At 40.5% G+C, this 16598-nt stretch overlaps 1 protein-coding gene across 1 annotated transcript; it reads left to right on the forward strand.

Annotated features, from left to right (window-relative positions):
* The first annotated feature begins 8 nt into the window (after window positions 1-8).
* On the forward strand, window positions 9-15994 carry POGLUT3 (protein O-glucosyltransferase 3). The gene is made up of 8 exons (XM_035327111.1): window positions 9-308; window positions 7143-7340; window positions 8394-8680; window positions 8981-9197; window positions 10587-10783; window positions 11619-11813; window positions 12842-12946; window positions 13828-15994. Exons 1-8 carry the CDS (start codon window positions 104-106, stop codon window positions 13951-13953), a joined length of 1530 nt encoding a protein of 509 aa, XP_035183002.1. The 5' UTR covers window positions 9-103; the 3' UTR covers window positions 13954-15994.
* Window positions 15995-16598: the final 604 nt, after the last annotated feature.

The following is a 16598-nucleotide window of genomic DNA, read 5'->3' on the forward strand; positions in this document are numbered from 1 at the left end:
ACGGGCGGCGGCCGCCCCGGGGAGCGGGCGCTGGGGCCCGCCCGGCCGCGCAGGCCCGGAGGAGGCCCTGGACCGGCCCGGCCCGGCTCGGCTCGGCGGGGCCATGGCGAGCCGGTGCTGCGGGCTGCTGCGGCTGCTGCTGGGCGCCGCTCTGCCGCTGCTGCGCTCCGCCGAGGCGGCCGCCGTCAGCCCCGAGCGGAGCCTGGCGTGGGGCCCCGGGCTGGAAGCGGGGCTCACCCTGCCCGTGCGCTATTTCCACGTCCAGGCGGTCAGCGCGGCCGGACACAACTTCACCCGCTCGCCCCCAGGTACCGTGCTCGGGCTCCGGGGCAGGGGGGCGGGCTGCAAGCCCTGCCCCGGGGGCAGCGGATCTCCTCCGGGCTGCGCAGCCCTCCCTTTCCTCTATCCTCTTCTCTTTCCTCTTTCCCCTTTTCCCCTTCCTTTTCTTCTCTTCCTCCTCCCTTCGTGCTCTGTGCTGTGCCACCACCCACCCCTGGCAGACCCCACTTCCAGCAGCGTGCCCCTTCCCTCAGCTCCATGCTCAGAAGTGCTGAAGCACTTATCTTCATCTCTGCACGCATTCAGCTCGCTTCAGATCCCAGCCTCACAGCGCTCTGGGCTCCGTTATCCTACTGCTGCCCCGTTAAACGGGAATAACTTTGATCTCCTGTTTATTCAGCTCCAGCACAAAACGTCTCTGGACACTTCTGAGGGTGGGAATGGGGTTGTGCTCTCACAGCCCCATGCTGTGCTGCCTGGCAGCTGGTTTCAGCCACAAGTTAATCTCACACCCTCTGTACAAATAGTTGCAGTTTAGAATAAAAAGAACTTTTGTGTCTCAGATTTCATCCTGAAGACAACGATGAGATAGCTGCCCAGCAGAGATGTGAGTTGCTAATGTTTGTAGGATAGATCTAGCAATTTCACTCCATATCACCTACTATCCATGTACATGAGCCTGAGAAGGTACCCACCATGAATACATGGCCTCTCATCGTCATACAGTAATTCCTGCTCTTGGTAATAATGTCAGAAGGCTGCTGCTTGTGGAATTAAAGAATAGGCCCAGTAATTGAAAATACCCAGCATTTGCCTAAAGCTTTCTCACGGACTTTGATCTGACATCGCAGGGTTGTGCCTTCATTCTGACAGAGCCCCGCGTGCCTCGGTGCTGGACTTTTTCCAGCCTCTGTTGCAATGTTGTGCTGGGTTGCAGCGCAGATTGTAGCAGTACTCCAGAATGCAACTGCACGCTTGCTGCCAGCAGCTCTGAGGCTGATTTCAGCCGCAGAGGGAGATCCTCGGGTTGGAGCAACAGGTTGCTGAAGGTAAAAGGTGTGAAGCTCAGCTGGATTCTCATGTGAGTTTGAATGCTCCCAGATAAGCTGATAGGAAGTGGGTACTGTGAACCTAGTTTTGCCCTCAGTGTGTATGCATATGGCTGTGTTTATGTTAATAAATACAACGCCTTTGGGGAAGTTTTCAGGTCGTGATGCCATCTGGCATGGAGTGGCCTCCATTCACGTCGTGGTGTTCGTAGCCTCCAGACCCAGGCGGTGCACGCAGGATGCCCTCAGGGAACGGCTGCTGGCTCGGCCCAGGCTACCTCCTGAGCCATGCCAGGAATTATTTAGGAGAGTGCCAAGGATCATTTAACAACTTAGCGGTACAGTTGATCACATTCCAGTGCACGAGCACTGTTTAATTTATTCCTATAAACACAAGCTATGAATTTCAGTTCTCAAATGATTTTAAATGTTCAAATTCTACTTGTAAAATGGCAGTAAGAATTATAATTAATAATATTCACTGAGGCATTTATTTCCAAGATAAACTAAATACATCTCAAAATATCCCGACTGGGATAGCTAAATAATTCCACGTTATCATCTCCATCACACCAACAAGAATGCCGCACCAATCAGAGTGCCGCAGTTCAGGCTTCCCATTTGTAAAACTTGTACTAAGCTATTAAGTTGTGTTTTGTGTGGATCAGAATTTCAATCAAGTAGCTCAGTACACAATATGACACTTATATAGGGTAATTAGTAAATTTTAAATCCAGATGAGTTTTCTGAGTATCAAGTCTAATTACCAGAACTAATGTGCACCACTGCATACCCAACAATAACGTCAGCCTACAGCCTGCAACTCGGACCTGTCTTTTCAGGAAGATGCCGAATGATGCAGAATTCAGAATTCACTCCTTCCCTAGGAGAAAAAAAAAAAAACAAAAAACATTCCAAATATTAAAGAATCACTGCTGAAAATACAGAACTTATTTTTAATATAAAGTGCAAAGATTTTTCTTTGCGTCCTGGATCCCCTTATCCTTCTTTCCTGCTAGGCTTTCCCCTACACTAAACAACTACTCACCCTATCTCTATGAATTATATGCTATTCTTAGGAACCCATTTTGTCAAGTGCTAAGTGAGCCTATTATGTTCAGCTGCCTCTTTACTGATTATACCACCAGTTTCCATCTGAAGAAGTAACCAGCAATGATTTCAGTGAAATCATTGAGGGAAAAAACAATTTGTTTTCAGATCTTTTCATTCATTTTCTGCTTGCATTTCAGAAATGGGGTGTCTGTTCTCTTTTGTTCTTCTCTAGCAATTTTCATAAACCAACACCTCCTTACTTTTTCTCCCTTCTCTGTATTTTGTCACTGTTTCATCCATGCATGGAACACCTCTTTTGCAAGCTATACAAGTTTCACCAGGTGGTTTTCTTGAAGTACCTCATTTCGACTGTGTCTGTATTTTAGTCTCTCTTCAGGATAGGAACATTTTTTTTTCCTTAAAACACTGTCCCAGACAGGTTTTCAGGGTAAAACAAAACTATTAGTGGTAAGGACACATATGTATCACCTCTTTGGACTGAGAAAAATGTGAGTGAAAGTACCATGCTAACCTTCCTGTAATATTTTTTAATAAGGCAGCAAAAAGCTGTTATAATTCAGTACTGCAGCACAGTACTTGGAGGCCTCAGCCCCACTATGTAATGAATACTGTAAATCATAAAAATCCTATTGCCTTCAGTGAATAATTTGTACTTGCATTAAAAATTGTCTCTCTCCCCTCCGTCCTTTCAGTGGGATTAGCTTTTTCCTTTCCCCGTGAGCTTTATTATCAGGTCAGCATTCCTTTATCAAATGCTTCTTACAGCTAAACTGCTACCAACCAAAAATAATGTATGCTGTGGGGCAGATCTGCACCTCCTCGTGTACCTCAACCAGTACATGACCAGCAAGGACCCTCTTACTTATTTCCTGTACATGAGGACAAAGGGATCAAACCAAGTAGTATTTGACTTGTGATTTCTCAACATTCACTCATTTTTATGATAACTGAAATCTTTGTTTTCTCTGGTAGGAAGTCTCTATACCCAGTTAAAATGTTGCATAAAAAGGGCAAAAAAGAGACAAAGACATAGCACCAAGACAAACCATTTTCTCTGTGATCCTACCTACCTCATAGCATGCTTGGGATTTCAAGGGTTCTTCATCCAAACAATACTATGTGGTGGTCATAGAGAGAGGATGCTTGGCTGAGGTCATCTGCTTTTAAGGAGGCTGGAAAAGGTGGTTGCAACTGGTAGTAGTGTTTGGGCAGCGATGTCAGTTTCTTCAGGAAAGTCGTTCGTGGAATCTAGCCGAACTCAAAAGGAGGGGACTCTTGCATTGAGACCTTTGGCAGCATTTAGTTGAATGAGGAACAGAAATTATTCACCTTTGGAGAAATGTCTTTCCTCTTACCTGAACTACAGCTCCACACGGTCTGCATGCAGAAGACCATTCCAGGAAACCAGGTATTTTTCTCCCAACTCCATGATGCTTCTTACGCCCTCTGAAAGACTTACCAAACAAAGTGTTTGTCCTGGCACTAGATTCATAGTCTTCAGAGACTTTGGAGTCTCTGAAGTCTCTTCATGCACATAGAGTGAAAAGCAGATACTTTGGTCATTAAAAAATGGATTCTAGACCTGGGTACATTGTCCTTTTTATTTAATAAATTTGCTCCCAAGTCTTAGTACAGGGGCTGAAGGATTTCCAGTGTCATCATTATTAGCACTAATTCATTTTCTCTGCAAGCCAAGAGAAATGTAATTCCATCAGAATTATTACGAAGAACAAAGATTAAGAGACCTTTTTGTCTTCTGAAGAAGTCCTTCCTTGTTGCCTTCTCAGTTGACTTATATTCAAGGATCACCTCTCCTAGCTGAAGAATGATCCATCCTTACAAGCAGGAAATCAAACAAAGGTGGCAGGAGGCCTGCACGGATGAACAAGCACCTTCTCCTGAAGCATGCACGTGGTGGAAACCAGGGCAGGAGACCGAGGAGGAATACAGAGATGCTTTCTGATTGTGCAGAGATGTGGTTAGGGAATCCAAAGCTCATCTGGAACTGGATCTGGTGAGGGATGTGAATGGCAACAAAAAAGTACTTGACAGGTACATCAGCAGCAAAAGGAAACTAGGGAAGCTGTAAGCCTGCAGTTGAGTGGGGCAGGGGACCTGGTGACAACACAGAAAAGGTCAAGGCAGTCAGATGCTTTTTTTGCCTTTTATTTTTTTTACTGGCAGGACCAGCCTTCAGGAATCCCAGGCCTCTGCAACCAGATGGAAAGTCTGAACCAAGACTTGCTCTTGGTGGCGAGGGAACACACAAACACTGGACATGTCTAAGTCTGTAGGGCCTGGTGGAATACAGCCACAAATGCTGAGGGAACTGGCTGATGTCATTGCAAGGCCACTTCTGATTATCTTTGAAAGATCATGGCAAACAGGAGAGGTTCCGGAAGACTAGAAGAACAGTCACAATCCATCTGAACACAAGGAAAAGATTTTTTGTTTTGTTCTGTTTTGTTTTTTTACTGTGTGTCATGAAACACTGGAGCAGATTACCCAGAGAGGTTGTGGAGCCTCCATCAGTGGAAATACTCAGAACCCAACTGGGCATGGTCCTGGGCAGCCTGCTCTAGCTGACCCTGCCTGAGCAGGGGGGTTGGACTAGGTGATCTCAGGAGGTCCCCTCCAAACTCAGCATTTCAGTTATTCTCATTATTCTGTTTTTCTATTTTTAATATCAAGTGTTGCATGGTGCTACATAATTTTGCACAGAGCAAAGAAGAGCTGAAGGATGTATTTAGAAAGAACCTGGCTGCCCTCTGAATAGTTCTGGCTATCTCAGTCATGGGCACTTCGGAATCTGCCTACACAATTCAGGCACATTCAAGGAGAAGCAAATCAAAATAAAGTTACTAAGTGTGCACACGAATAAAACTCCATTATTTCTTGCAGCACACAAGGGTTGTCCAGTCGTCACAGAGCATCTACACCCAGTATTCTAAGTCCTTAGAGAACTGCAACTTCAGAGTGTTGCAGTCACTCTGACATAGCGACCATTTCCCAAAGAAAAAAAAATGGAGCATATCTGCATATTGTGGGATTCTGAAAGCCAACCTAGGCGTGTACAGAGCTATACTGGTACTTGCCCAAGGAAATTTCACACTGCATAACTTCACTGCTAGCGTATCTTCAGCCTAGCACCTAAGCAAGCAGGGAGGTGTCCCCTCATCATTCTTCTGAAAAGGATGTACCACGGATCTGGAGCAACCTTAACGCTTCTCTGTTCTTCTCTGCAGAAGTGAACTTTTGGAAGTCCCGCTGGGCAGATAAATGAGGGCTTTTCATGACAGATCTGCTAGCTACCAAACACAATATTCTGCATTCCTCAGCAGTGGGAGTGCTGCTTGCCACAGTGACATTCCAAGAAAGACTGAATGCTTACTTCATAATGATTTTATTTCCTCAGTATGCTGTTCAGCGAAGATATTCTGACTTGTATTTTGGTGTGTTTAGCTGGCAAGGACTTTGAATAGTAAGAAAACGGAGGGTTGGTTACAAACAACCCACATTTTGTGTTCATGCATTTGAATACAAAGCAGAAGAGGCTGAGTGATCAGCCTCACGAGATTCTTCTGCTTGCAGACATTGCCCCTGTGCTTATTTACAGCGGGACCTACTCTGATAGCCATATCTGGGTGAATCTGTGTTAATCAGGGTGACTGCTCTGACGAGGCAGGGCATCTGTTGACTGGAAATGAACAGCTGGGTTCCCGCAAGGATTCTGCCTGCTCTGCAGACTCTTGCACCTTAACTGGCTTCATCCAATCTCAGGATCCAGTGTTCTGAGGAAGAGAAAAATGTCATTACATGACCGTTCATTCACTATCAGTTTTGTATTTACGGGCGTAAATTATGTTAAGATGCGCATTGTACAGAAATAAGCGTAACATCTCAGGCTTTCAGTGCTATTGGGACATACTCAGACTGTAGTAACATCTTGGTTTTACCTGCAGTTTTTCAGTTTAATTGTATTTGTTCGCTTTGCAATGCTTAGACGATCAAATTTCTGAGAATAAACTGTCCTACTCTTTTTTGAAGAATAAAATTGCCTGTGACCATGTGTAAGGAAATATAACAGGTTTATGTTTATGTACACTTGTCCACAAAACGCTCCATGCCCAGTTAAAAAGTCACAGTGCATTAATGATGAAATGCTGGTGATTTCTAAGCACAGGTCAGGGGACGTCCAGGAAACACCTCTACCATCACTCTCTTATCCCTGCTTTTCAGTAGCTGGAACCTTAAAAGTGCAAGTCAGAGCTGCAGCCCAAAGGTGAACAGTTTGTCTCTGACTGCTGCATGCTGCAACTGCCCTTCTGCAAGCTGGCAAGTGTTCTTTTTGTCTTTTTATTTAACTTGGTTTTCTCTCTCTCTTAATCTAGAGGAAATGATTGTTCCTCAGAGCATTAACAGGAAAACAAGATTAAAGCAAATTTTTGCCTCAAAATATTGTTAGCTTTTCTTTCTATGTTGTAATCATTATTTAACTTTTTATCACTGTCTACAAGTTTTCCATTTACTGGGCATGTGGTGATCAAGAAAAATGGTTAGGATGGCACGCCATGCCTGGAAATGAATTTTTCCAACATGGTATAATCAAAAAAATTGCAGTACAGCATTAAATGAAATTCCGTGGATTTCATCCAGTAGAGTTTGCTCTCACCTTTAATTCATACATGTGATTTTAATAGCTTGACATGCTTTTGTCTGTTTTTATTTTCCTCTTTTCAGGACGAACACAGTTTAAAGTGGTAATTAAAGCACTTTCTCCAAAAGAGATCACCAGAATTCATACTCCTCTCCCTTTGGATAAAAACGATGGCACATTTCTTATGCGGTATCGGATGTATGGCAGTGTCAAAAAAGGGCTAAAAATTGAGGTACTCTATGGTGATAAGCATGTTGCTCAATCTCCTTATATTTTGAAAGGTATGTTGTTTTTCTGATCTAATGCAATGTACGATGGTAGCTACAGAAATGCTATGGACTAATTTACTGCAGGAGGTGGGAGATTAGAGGTTTGGTTGCTCTTGTTCCTAGAATCTCATCACAAACTTCCCCTCATGCAGAGCAGTAAGCAGAGACAATCCCTATCCGTTGACAAGTTGCAGGATGTAGACACATAGGCAGGTAGATTACAGCCTCTGATGTTAAGGTCCTGTGTCTGAATATATCCTCTTCACTCTTGCATACAGGAACAGATTTCTTCAGATTTTGTAAGAGGAATAAGAGAGGAATGGTACTTTTACTTTTTTTGAAGCAAGCATTCACTTAAACATTGTTATTTTTAATCAGAATTTGGTTATGTTTTATTTTTGTAAAACGTAAATACAAACTTAGAAATGCTTTCAAACTGAAATAAAACTGTCCTGAGTCATCAAGGTAGCAGTTTGTCTTCCTTTTGCTGGTGCACATTTACCAACAGCTATGATACTATGGCTCAGGGCGGGACCTGTGTTGAGTAGGGTCCATAAAGGCTTTTTTCGTGCTATGAGAATCTCTTGTGTAAGCCTGCTACTTCAAAAGAGCAGACAGAATAGTTGATGATCTATGAAGAAAAGTGCCTTACAGCAGAGCTAAAGACTGCTGTATCAAAGTCCTGAATTGGGCAAAAATTGAAAATAGTACCTGTGCTTCAGTGAAAATAGTACCTGTGCTTCAGTAGTTAGTTAGGCCAGTCACACCAATTCTAAACATTCTTTGTGGTTGGCAGGTAGCACAATAATGGAGCTTCATTTTGCAGATGAATTTTGCCCTCGACAAGTACAATACATCTCATATTTTTATTTCTGAAAAGAATGATGCAGTTTTCTCAATTATGCTGCTAACCCCCAGATGGATGATTCCCCAGGAAACTTCAGCAAACTCAGAATAAAAGATGTCAAGCCACTCTAATTTCTAAATTCCTATGCCCACATGTTTGGGGAATTATGATTGGTGTAGAATCACAAATACTGACTCCCAGTGTTTCATTTTTTGCAGGACCAGTTTATCATGAATATTGTGACTGTCCTGAAGAAGACCCTGAGGTCTGGCAGAACACTCTCTCTTGTCCATCCCAAGAACCTCAGATTACAAAGGACTTCCTTTCCTTTCCCACCATTGACCTTCAGCGAATGCTTAAAGAAATCCCATCGAAGTTCAGTCAGACAAGAGGTGCTATCGTACATTACACTATTCTCAATAATCACATCTACCGTCGTTCCTTAGGGAAGTACACAGACTTCAAAATGTTCTCCGATGAAATGTTACTGTCACTGGCAAGAAAGGTATCAGTTTTGACCATTTACTTAAAACCCTTAAATTGTATTCCAATATGACAGAACTGCATTCATTGTTGTATCTTCAGATATGTAATTGCTGCAGTGATATTTTACTTCTGGTTTTATTTTAAACTTGAAATTGGTATCTTAATATCAGCTAAATCTGTAACATCTGTTAGTAGGCTTGTTGATTCTAAGGTAGGTTGATTCAGTAGGTTTGTTGTTTCATAAGAGAACTGAGGATTATACTTAAGAGTGGCAAATGATTATCTTTGTGTTATTCTGCTTTCTTGGGTATACTTTTAGGTCCATCTTCCAGATGTGGAGTTTTATCTTAATGTTGGAGATTGGCCAGTTGAGTATCGAAAAGTTAATGATACACCTGGTCCTATACCTATAATTTCATGGTGTGGTTCTGTGGATTCAAGAGACATAGTCCTTCCAACGTATGATGTAACCCATTCAACTCTTGAAACCCTGCGTGGTGTCACAAATGATCTCCTTTCTATTCAGGGAAATACAGGTAAGTTAGAGATGGTGAATTTAAAAAAGGAATTTGTCATTCCATTGGAGTAAGCTGTGTTTTAATAATGTGTGTTACAGTCTTCAGGACACATGAAGTGCCTTAGACATCTCGTAATACAAGCAGTTTAGTCCTTACAGAGTCTGCACACTGTCGACACTGCTAAAAGGAGGTGTTTAATACAGGGTTAGAGCCAAAATTTAAGAAATCCAGTTCACAATAACGGTGAATTTTAACTTAAAGGTATCCAGAAGATAGCTACCATGACATGTCAAATACATATATATACATATGTAATTAGAAGGCCTGTCCCCTCAGTAAAGGGCTTGAATATGCTCCTTCTAATAAAATAGTAATCCTTTTTCTGACAGTGATGTGGCCCAGTGTTCCGCTTACATAAAAATGAATTTGAATCCTGAAAGTAGCAAACTAGTACTATGCTGTAGCCTCTTTCAACTGAAAAAATATTGTTTGTATAAGAAATATCTCATAGTGGGATCTTCTGAATTGTTTTTCTAGCTTCAAAGGAAGAGTCAGTTTTACTGACAGGTGTGTTTTTCCCCCAGGATATTCATGACTACCTAGGGATCAGGCAAGTGACATGCACAATACCTAAGGAGTAAAATTTGAGCGAGTAGGTGTTTCTTTTTATTTGAATAGTTGACAGTTTCTCCTTGCTTTATTACTTTGTTTTTAAATTTACCATCTTAATTACATTATCGGTTTGAAGCAGTCTGTGTTTACTTGTTTAGTGCAGCTGCTTTTCGGGTTAGGATAGGATTAAGGTCCTGCTCCAACTTGGTATGTCCATTGAGGAAATTTCCAGCAGAAAGATGAAGAAGGACACGTATTTAATGTTTTTAAAATAAGTAAGCAGAGATGAAGTCTTTCTGGCTCTCGCTGAGTATCTTGAGGACACAGTATAGCCATTCTTTTCTTTTATAGGTCATCATTAAGTGACTTCTCAAAGACCTGACTAAATTGCTGGGTAACAGAGGTAGATTTTTCTAAAGAAAGTTTGGTTATTGTGGTAGTCTTTAAGGATAGATAATTACTTTAATTATTATTTTACTCATACAAATAATTTGATTACAATTTCTTATACAGCTTTCAAGATATTCCAGGTTATTTAAATGTACAAGTTGATGAGTGCAAAAGCAATTCTCTGCTTTTCTTTTTAAAAGTTCCTCAATTTCTCATCCCAAAATTTAAACCAGAACTGGGAGTCTAAACCCCGTGATTAATAAGTGGGTTAATTACAAGAAATCATGCCTGTTTTACCATGTCTCTGAGAGTAATGCCACTTTCATAGCAAGTTCCTATTATTTACACAAAACGTATCGTGTATTTCATTACTGTTCACTTTATCTTATCACTCAATGCCCATAGGCCCATTCTGGGAAAACAAAACTGAGCAAGCTTTATTTAGAGGCCGAGACAGCAGAGAAGAACGTCTCTATCTTGTCAAGTTATCCAGGAAAAATCCAGAACTACTTGATGCTGGAATAACAGGATATTTCTTCTTCAGAGAAAAAGAAAAAGAGCTGGGAAAGGTTCCGCTGATGGGCTTCTTTGACTTCTTTAAGGTAGCAAGCAAATTACAATCCTGGATTAATTTTGCTGCCAAGTGCTTACCAGCTAAAATAACAAGGCTTAGTTTTGCTAATTCCATTCAGTAAACAAAAATTACGCTACAGTGTGAACCCTGCCTGGTCCATGGGTAGCTAGACCACCCACAATCAAAGTCGTAGCGTGACACACTTAAAGAAAGCCACTACAATTATTTCATGGGTTCCCTTTGAGGGAATTCATGGAGTTTTTTTTAAAAAGAGATTGAAAAATGTGATTGCTCACCATCAGTGTTTTTTTTTTTTAATGATAATATGAATACAATGGACAAAACGTGTGTATAAAAAGTAAAGAGGACAGAGTCCTGTAAAAAGTAGTTAACAACGTCAACTGAAGTTCTATTCCAGAGATTAATATATTGGAAATGCTGTAAAAGCCAAGAGTATCTATCAGAGCATGTATTCATGGTTGCTTTTAGTTTACTGTGTTAGATTGTTCTATATAGTTTTAAGTGAGAATAAATTTACTCTTTTGAAGTATAGATTAGTTTTGATTTCTTCATAGCTCTGCCCCTTGTTCTATCACAGGACACTTTAGGATAATAGTGCCCATCAGGAATTTCATGTGACACATAGGTTCTTGACTGTCAGTCTTGGGCTGAAAACAAATCATTTTTCCATTATGTTATCCTAACACCACTAAACCACACCTGCTTAACACTAAAATAGGTTTGAAGATGAGAACTAATATAAAAATGATGAATAGTCTGTGAAAATATTTTTTTATATAATCAGTGTTCCTATTCTGTTTCAAAATGTTTCACGTTTTTTCCCCTCTGTCTTCATATTGTAGTACAAATACCAAGTGAATGTTGATGGGACCGTAGCAGCTTACAGGTTTCCATACCTCATGCTGGGTGACAGCCTAGTACTGAAGCAAGATTCCCAGTACTATGAACATTTTTATTCTGTATTAAAACCATGGAAACACTATGTTCCAGTTAAGAGAAGCTTGGAAGACTTGCTAGAAAAAATAAAATGGGCTAAGGTAAGTTCCGTTACAAATTCAATAAATAAATATGTTTTAAAAAATCTTAGTGCTCTCTTTTTGTATTTCCACATACATATTTTGCATAAACTCTTTACTGAGATCCTGGGATAAAGGAAGTACATTTTGCTGTATTAGAGGGGAAGGCCTTAATTCAAGTAACCGTCTCTATTCAGGGAAATACTTGAGAATTAATTTTAGGTATGTGCAGTAGTGTTTTCATGAGTCAGAGCGTTAGTATACTGACTAATGCAGGTAATTTTCAAAGAAATGCCCAGAATCCTAGATACTACTTAATTATTCTATCACTTTTTTCAGGTCCTGACTAGAATAGAAGTCATTACACGTTTGTCTAAATGTAAAAAAATCACTGCTCTATATATATAATCCCAGAATAAGAGAGGCTGGCATGCTGTGTGACTGCAAATACCATTTATGTTTTAAGCTTAACTGTTAAGTTTAAAAGCATAGGAAAAGATGATGTTCTGACAGTACTGTAGTTCTTCATAAAGAATCAGATGAGAATACTAAAAGCTCTGAAATACAGACCTAAAAACTTCACAGTAAGTACATGAATTCACACGCTAATGTTGGCATTACCAATACAACTTTTAAATGTGAATCAGTTATTTTTAAAAGAAAAACACTGAACTGCATTGCACAGAGGAGGACAACAGCTGCAGCTCTGTCTTCTGTGTAACTAAGTATGTGTGGGAGTTGTTAGAGCTGCTTTTGAAGAGGCTTTGACTTGGCCAAAACAGTGGAGCAATAATACTTAGTTTCTGAAATTGTACAGTTACCCATGAAAGCTGTTACTGATAGCCCTAAGCTTCTAATTGAAACCATAAAAGCAATCCAGTATTTCCCCCCCAAAATTGAAATTTAAACAGTGTGCCTTTGCAGCGTACCAGCAATTGTAAAAGTTCAGATTTGAATAGCCCCTTTGATAAACATACTTATGCCAGCAAGGCTTCAAGTAACTCACTGATTGCTCTGCTATTCATTCCTGTCTCTTCTCGATTTTCCAGGAAAATGATGAAGAAGCACAAAAAATTGCTAGAGAAGGACAGTTAATGGCAAGAGAATTACTTCAACCTCACAGGCTTTACTGCTACTATTACAAAGTGCTCCAGGTTAGTACAACAGATCATTTTATTACTTTTTTTCCTCAACTGCTACAGCTACTGATGCTACACATTTCATACTCAGTCCTAACATCAGTAGCAGGCATTGTTTATATTATTCACAGGAGATCAGTGTAAAGAGCTTTGCTAAAACTTGCCTCAATATTAAAGAGGCAGCCTGATGTAACAGTTGTCTTACAGAATGAGAGATTTACTTCTTTTTTGCCCCCATGCCCACAGTCAGACCTGTTTTCAGTGTCACTTGGTAGTGACATGGTAGTGGTGTCTGCTACACAGAGGTAGGAGATCATCTGCACACAACTTGCTTTCTTTTCCCCTTGATATTTATCCACTCATTAGCTACTCTGCTGTATTACATAACAATGAATACCTGGAAAATAAATTCTGGAAATATGGTTTGCAGAGTGGTGAAGGGTGACACAGGCCAAACAGTCATTGCTTCCCTAGGAGATGCAAGTCTCTAGTGAAACTTGAGTTTCTGTTCTCTGAAAGTACTCATTTCTTTTTCCTCCCTTGCTGTACAGAGGTAGAGCTCAGCCTCAGCAGTCACAGATTGACACAAAGTTTGACATAGTTCAGTGTACCAAAATGACAGTAATATCTGCGTAACGTGGTTAGAGGCACAAATAATGACAATATTCAAATTGACATTAATCATAGCACATGGGAAAACATTAAAGGAGGCTTTCAGAGGCAATGTAGCCTATTACTAGGCGTGTTATAAAGACATCTTGTAAACAGGTTGTAAACAATGACATAAGGAGCCTGGATAAAGGGAAGCTTGTAAGTGGAAGGGAGGAGGAAAATTCTGTTTCATGAATTATACCTTGGTGCTTTCAGCATTCTTAAATGTTGTTTACATATTTCAGAAATATGCCGAACGCCAAGCCAGCAAACCTGAAATACGGGATGGAATGGATCTTGTACCTCAGCCTGATGACAGAGACTCAGTATGCAGTTGCCACAGGAAAAAGCCTTTAAGGGAAGATCTATAACTGTACCGGATGGACAAAATCACCCTCTTACAATGCAAGAATTTAAATAGGATTTAAGCTGTGAAACCTAAGACACTTATGCACTAGCAGACATTCTTAGTTATGCATCCTTATTGTATTTACATATCCTTTTTCACACTGACTCTGATCTGCAACGTCGGTTCCCACAGTTTTGTCTTCATGACCACCACCAGACAGATGCTGAGCCTTTACTGGGGAGCATTTGGGGGATTGGATGTACTGCATCACCAGGAAGACGAGTGCAGTGCTGCGCATGTTCCTGCTGGGACCCAGTTACCAAAGTTTTATGAGGAACCAGTCATCCAAAAGATCTTCCATGAGTCAGGGCAAGTTATTCTAAAGGAGCATTTGCAACATACTAAAACAGTGTTATGATTTCTTCATAAAGTTTACCTCAGTGTGAGATTGTTTCTTGTATACAAAACAGTTTTCTAACTAGACAAAGAAAATTAGTATTTGAGATTTACAGATATCAAATCTGGTGTTGCATTGAGATCATTCTGTGGTGTATGACAGATAACAGAATAGAGAACATGATTTAATCATTGTAAATTTGAGAAGAAAATGAAGAAGAGAGGGAAAGATCAGAATAATATTTTTTTAAGCACCATGTCTGCAAATCACCAAAATTGAATTCTGCTTTAGAGCAGACTGCGTAGCTATCACAGTCATGGTGCTTTGAGTGCCAAGACATCTCTCTGAAGACCTGTTCCTTGCTACTCACCATGTCTTTGAATATAGGCACAGATCCACAAAAGGACTTAGGAACTTCAGGTGAGGGCCAGGTAAAATATTGGTATCTCAGTTCAACAGCTACAGTCTCCAGTATTCTAGGCTACTTCAGTATTCATGCATCTGAAATTTATTAGTAAAGTTTTAGACTACCTAGGTTTTACTTCTGTGTAAGGTTAAAGATGTCACCATCTTTTTCACTTGGGTTTATGAACTACTTTTCCTGTGCTTAAGCCCCCACAGTGAGCTTATTATCCATTTTTTGAATTTAGATCAAACCTACCTTATCTTCTGCTGAGAGCACTGAATGGATCAGCCATCACTGTTCTGGTAGAAAAACTCATGCTGCATTTTATGTCTTAATAGTAGGGGTTGGGGGCCATACTGAGCAACAAAACAAGTTGGTTCTCCTTGGTTTGTTTCAAAGCCATATTTCCAGAGTGCCTTAGCTCCAGACTGGAGACAAGTTCTTCAGATCTTGCTTTGAAGTTGTGAAGCCATGAAGCTAATGATACAAAATAAACAGGGCCAGGAGGACCTGGCCATACAACAGCAATAAAGTGTGCCTTTGGGTGGGTTCAAGGAAAAATCCTAGTCTTGAATGCTGCTCCCAGTGTCTCTGCCGATTTTTACCCAAGAAACTGTGTACTTCAAAACATATAAACTGTCCAGGAAGGAGATCAATGCCAAATCTTCCCTCCCACATCATGAAGCGTTAACTGGCCACGTTACATCTGGCTTCCAGATTCAAAGCCAGCTTTCAGGTTTCTGGTTAAGATCCATTCAAAGTCAACACCTTACTTAAATTCAGATTAACTTTGAAATGCAGGGCACTGCAATCCAGCAAAAGCAGAGAGGAAAACAAATCTATATGAAATAAACCATAAGTTCAGTTGGGCTGAAACCATCCAAGCAAGGTAAGTGCTGAGAGCCACCTGGGTCACCAAACCCACTGCATCTCACCTAACTCTTAAGTTTTCTTCCAGGAGGCAAACACAAAGATACTTGGTGTTGACGCAATGACAAAACTGCAGTGCGAAAAGATTTTCAGCATGCCTCAGCTTTCTAACTTCATGTGGCATCTGTGTTCTTCCTCTCAGCTACACTCAGATAATGTCTTTCCTGAATACCTAATTCTCCCTGTGCAAAAAGGATTGGAAACATTTTAAGACTGTGGACTCATCTAATTGCTTAGCTGTCCTAAGTTCAGTGCTGTATAACTCACCTGGGTTTCATTCCTGCAAGTAATGCTCCAAGTAACACTGCAAGTTACTCTCATAAAAATCATGTTTAAAAAAATAAATCTGTACTAGAACAGGAAGAAAGACTGGATTTTCAGCATGCTAAATATGGAAAGAACCCCAGGTCTCTAAAGAGATTAATGCATCTGTCCCTCAGTCATTTCTTACATTATACTGGTTAAGAAAAAACCTGAAACATCTTGTTCTACCTGTCAACCTCTTTGTTCTAGTTCTAACACTAATATAAATAGTGGTTGTATTTTTATTTGGCATGACAATCAAACCTAAGACTTCAGACTATAAATACATGTTCCATTTCATCTGACATAAAATTTTCTACATCAGAATTAAGAAACACAATTCCATTGCTGACACTGACACTTAAAACTGGGTAACGTGCTCCTCATTCCTTCTCTATGTAGAGTCATTTTTACTGTATGATACAATCTTACATTACCCATTATATTATCTGCATTTTGTATTCATCAGTATTTATGCAATGTTGTGCTCAGCAAAGGCAATTAAGCATACCAGATGGTTGAAGCAACAAAAATTTCCACCTTGCACACATATTTCAAAGCAAAAGTCCAAAAATAATCTGTTTGTATTTAAAAAAAAAAAAAAAATGTGAGGGTAGTCATGATCCATATC

This window comes from Oxyura jamaicensis, chromosome 1 (assembly GCF_011077185.1).
Source record: "Oxyura jamaicensis isolate SHBP4307 breed ruddy duck chromosome 1, BPBGC_Ojam_1.0, whole genome shotgun sequence".
Classification (NCBI taxonomy): Eukaryota; Metazoa; Chordata; class Aves; order Anseriformes; family Anatidae; genus Oxyura; species Oxyura jamaicensis.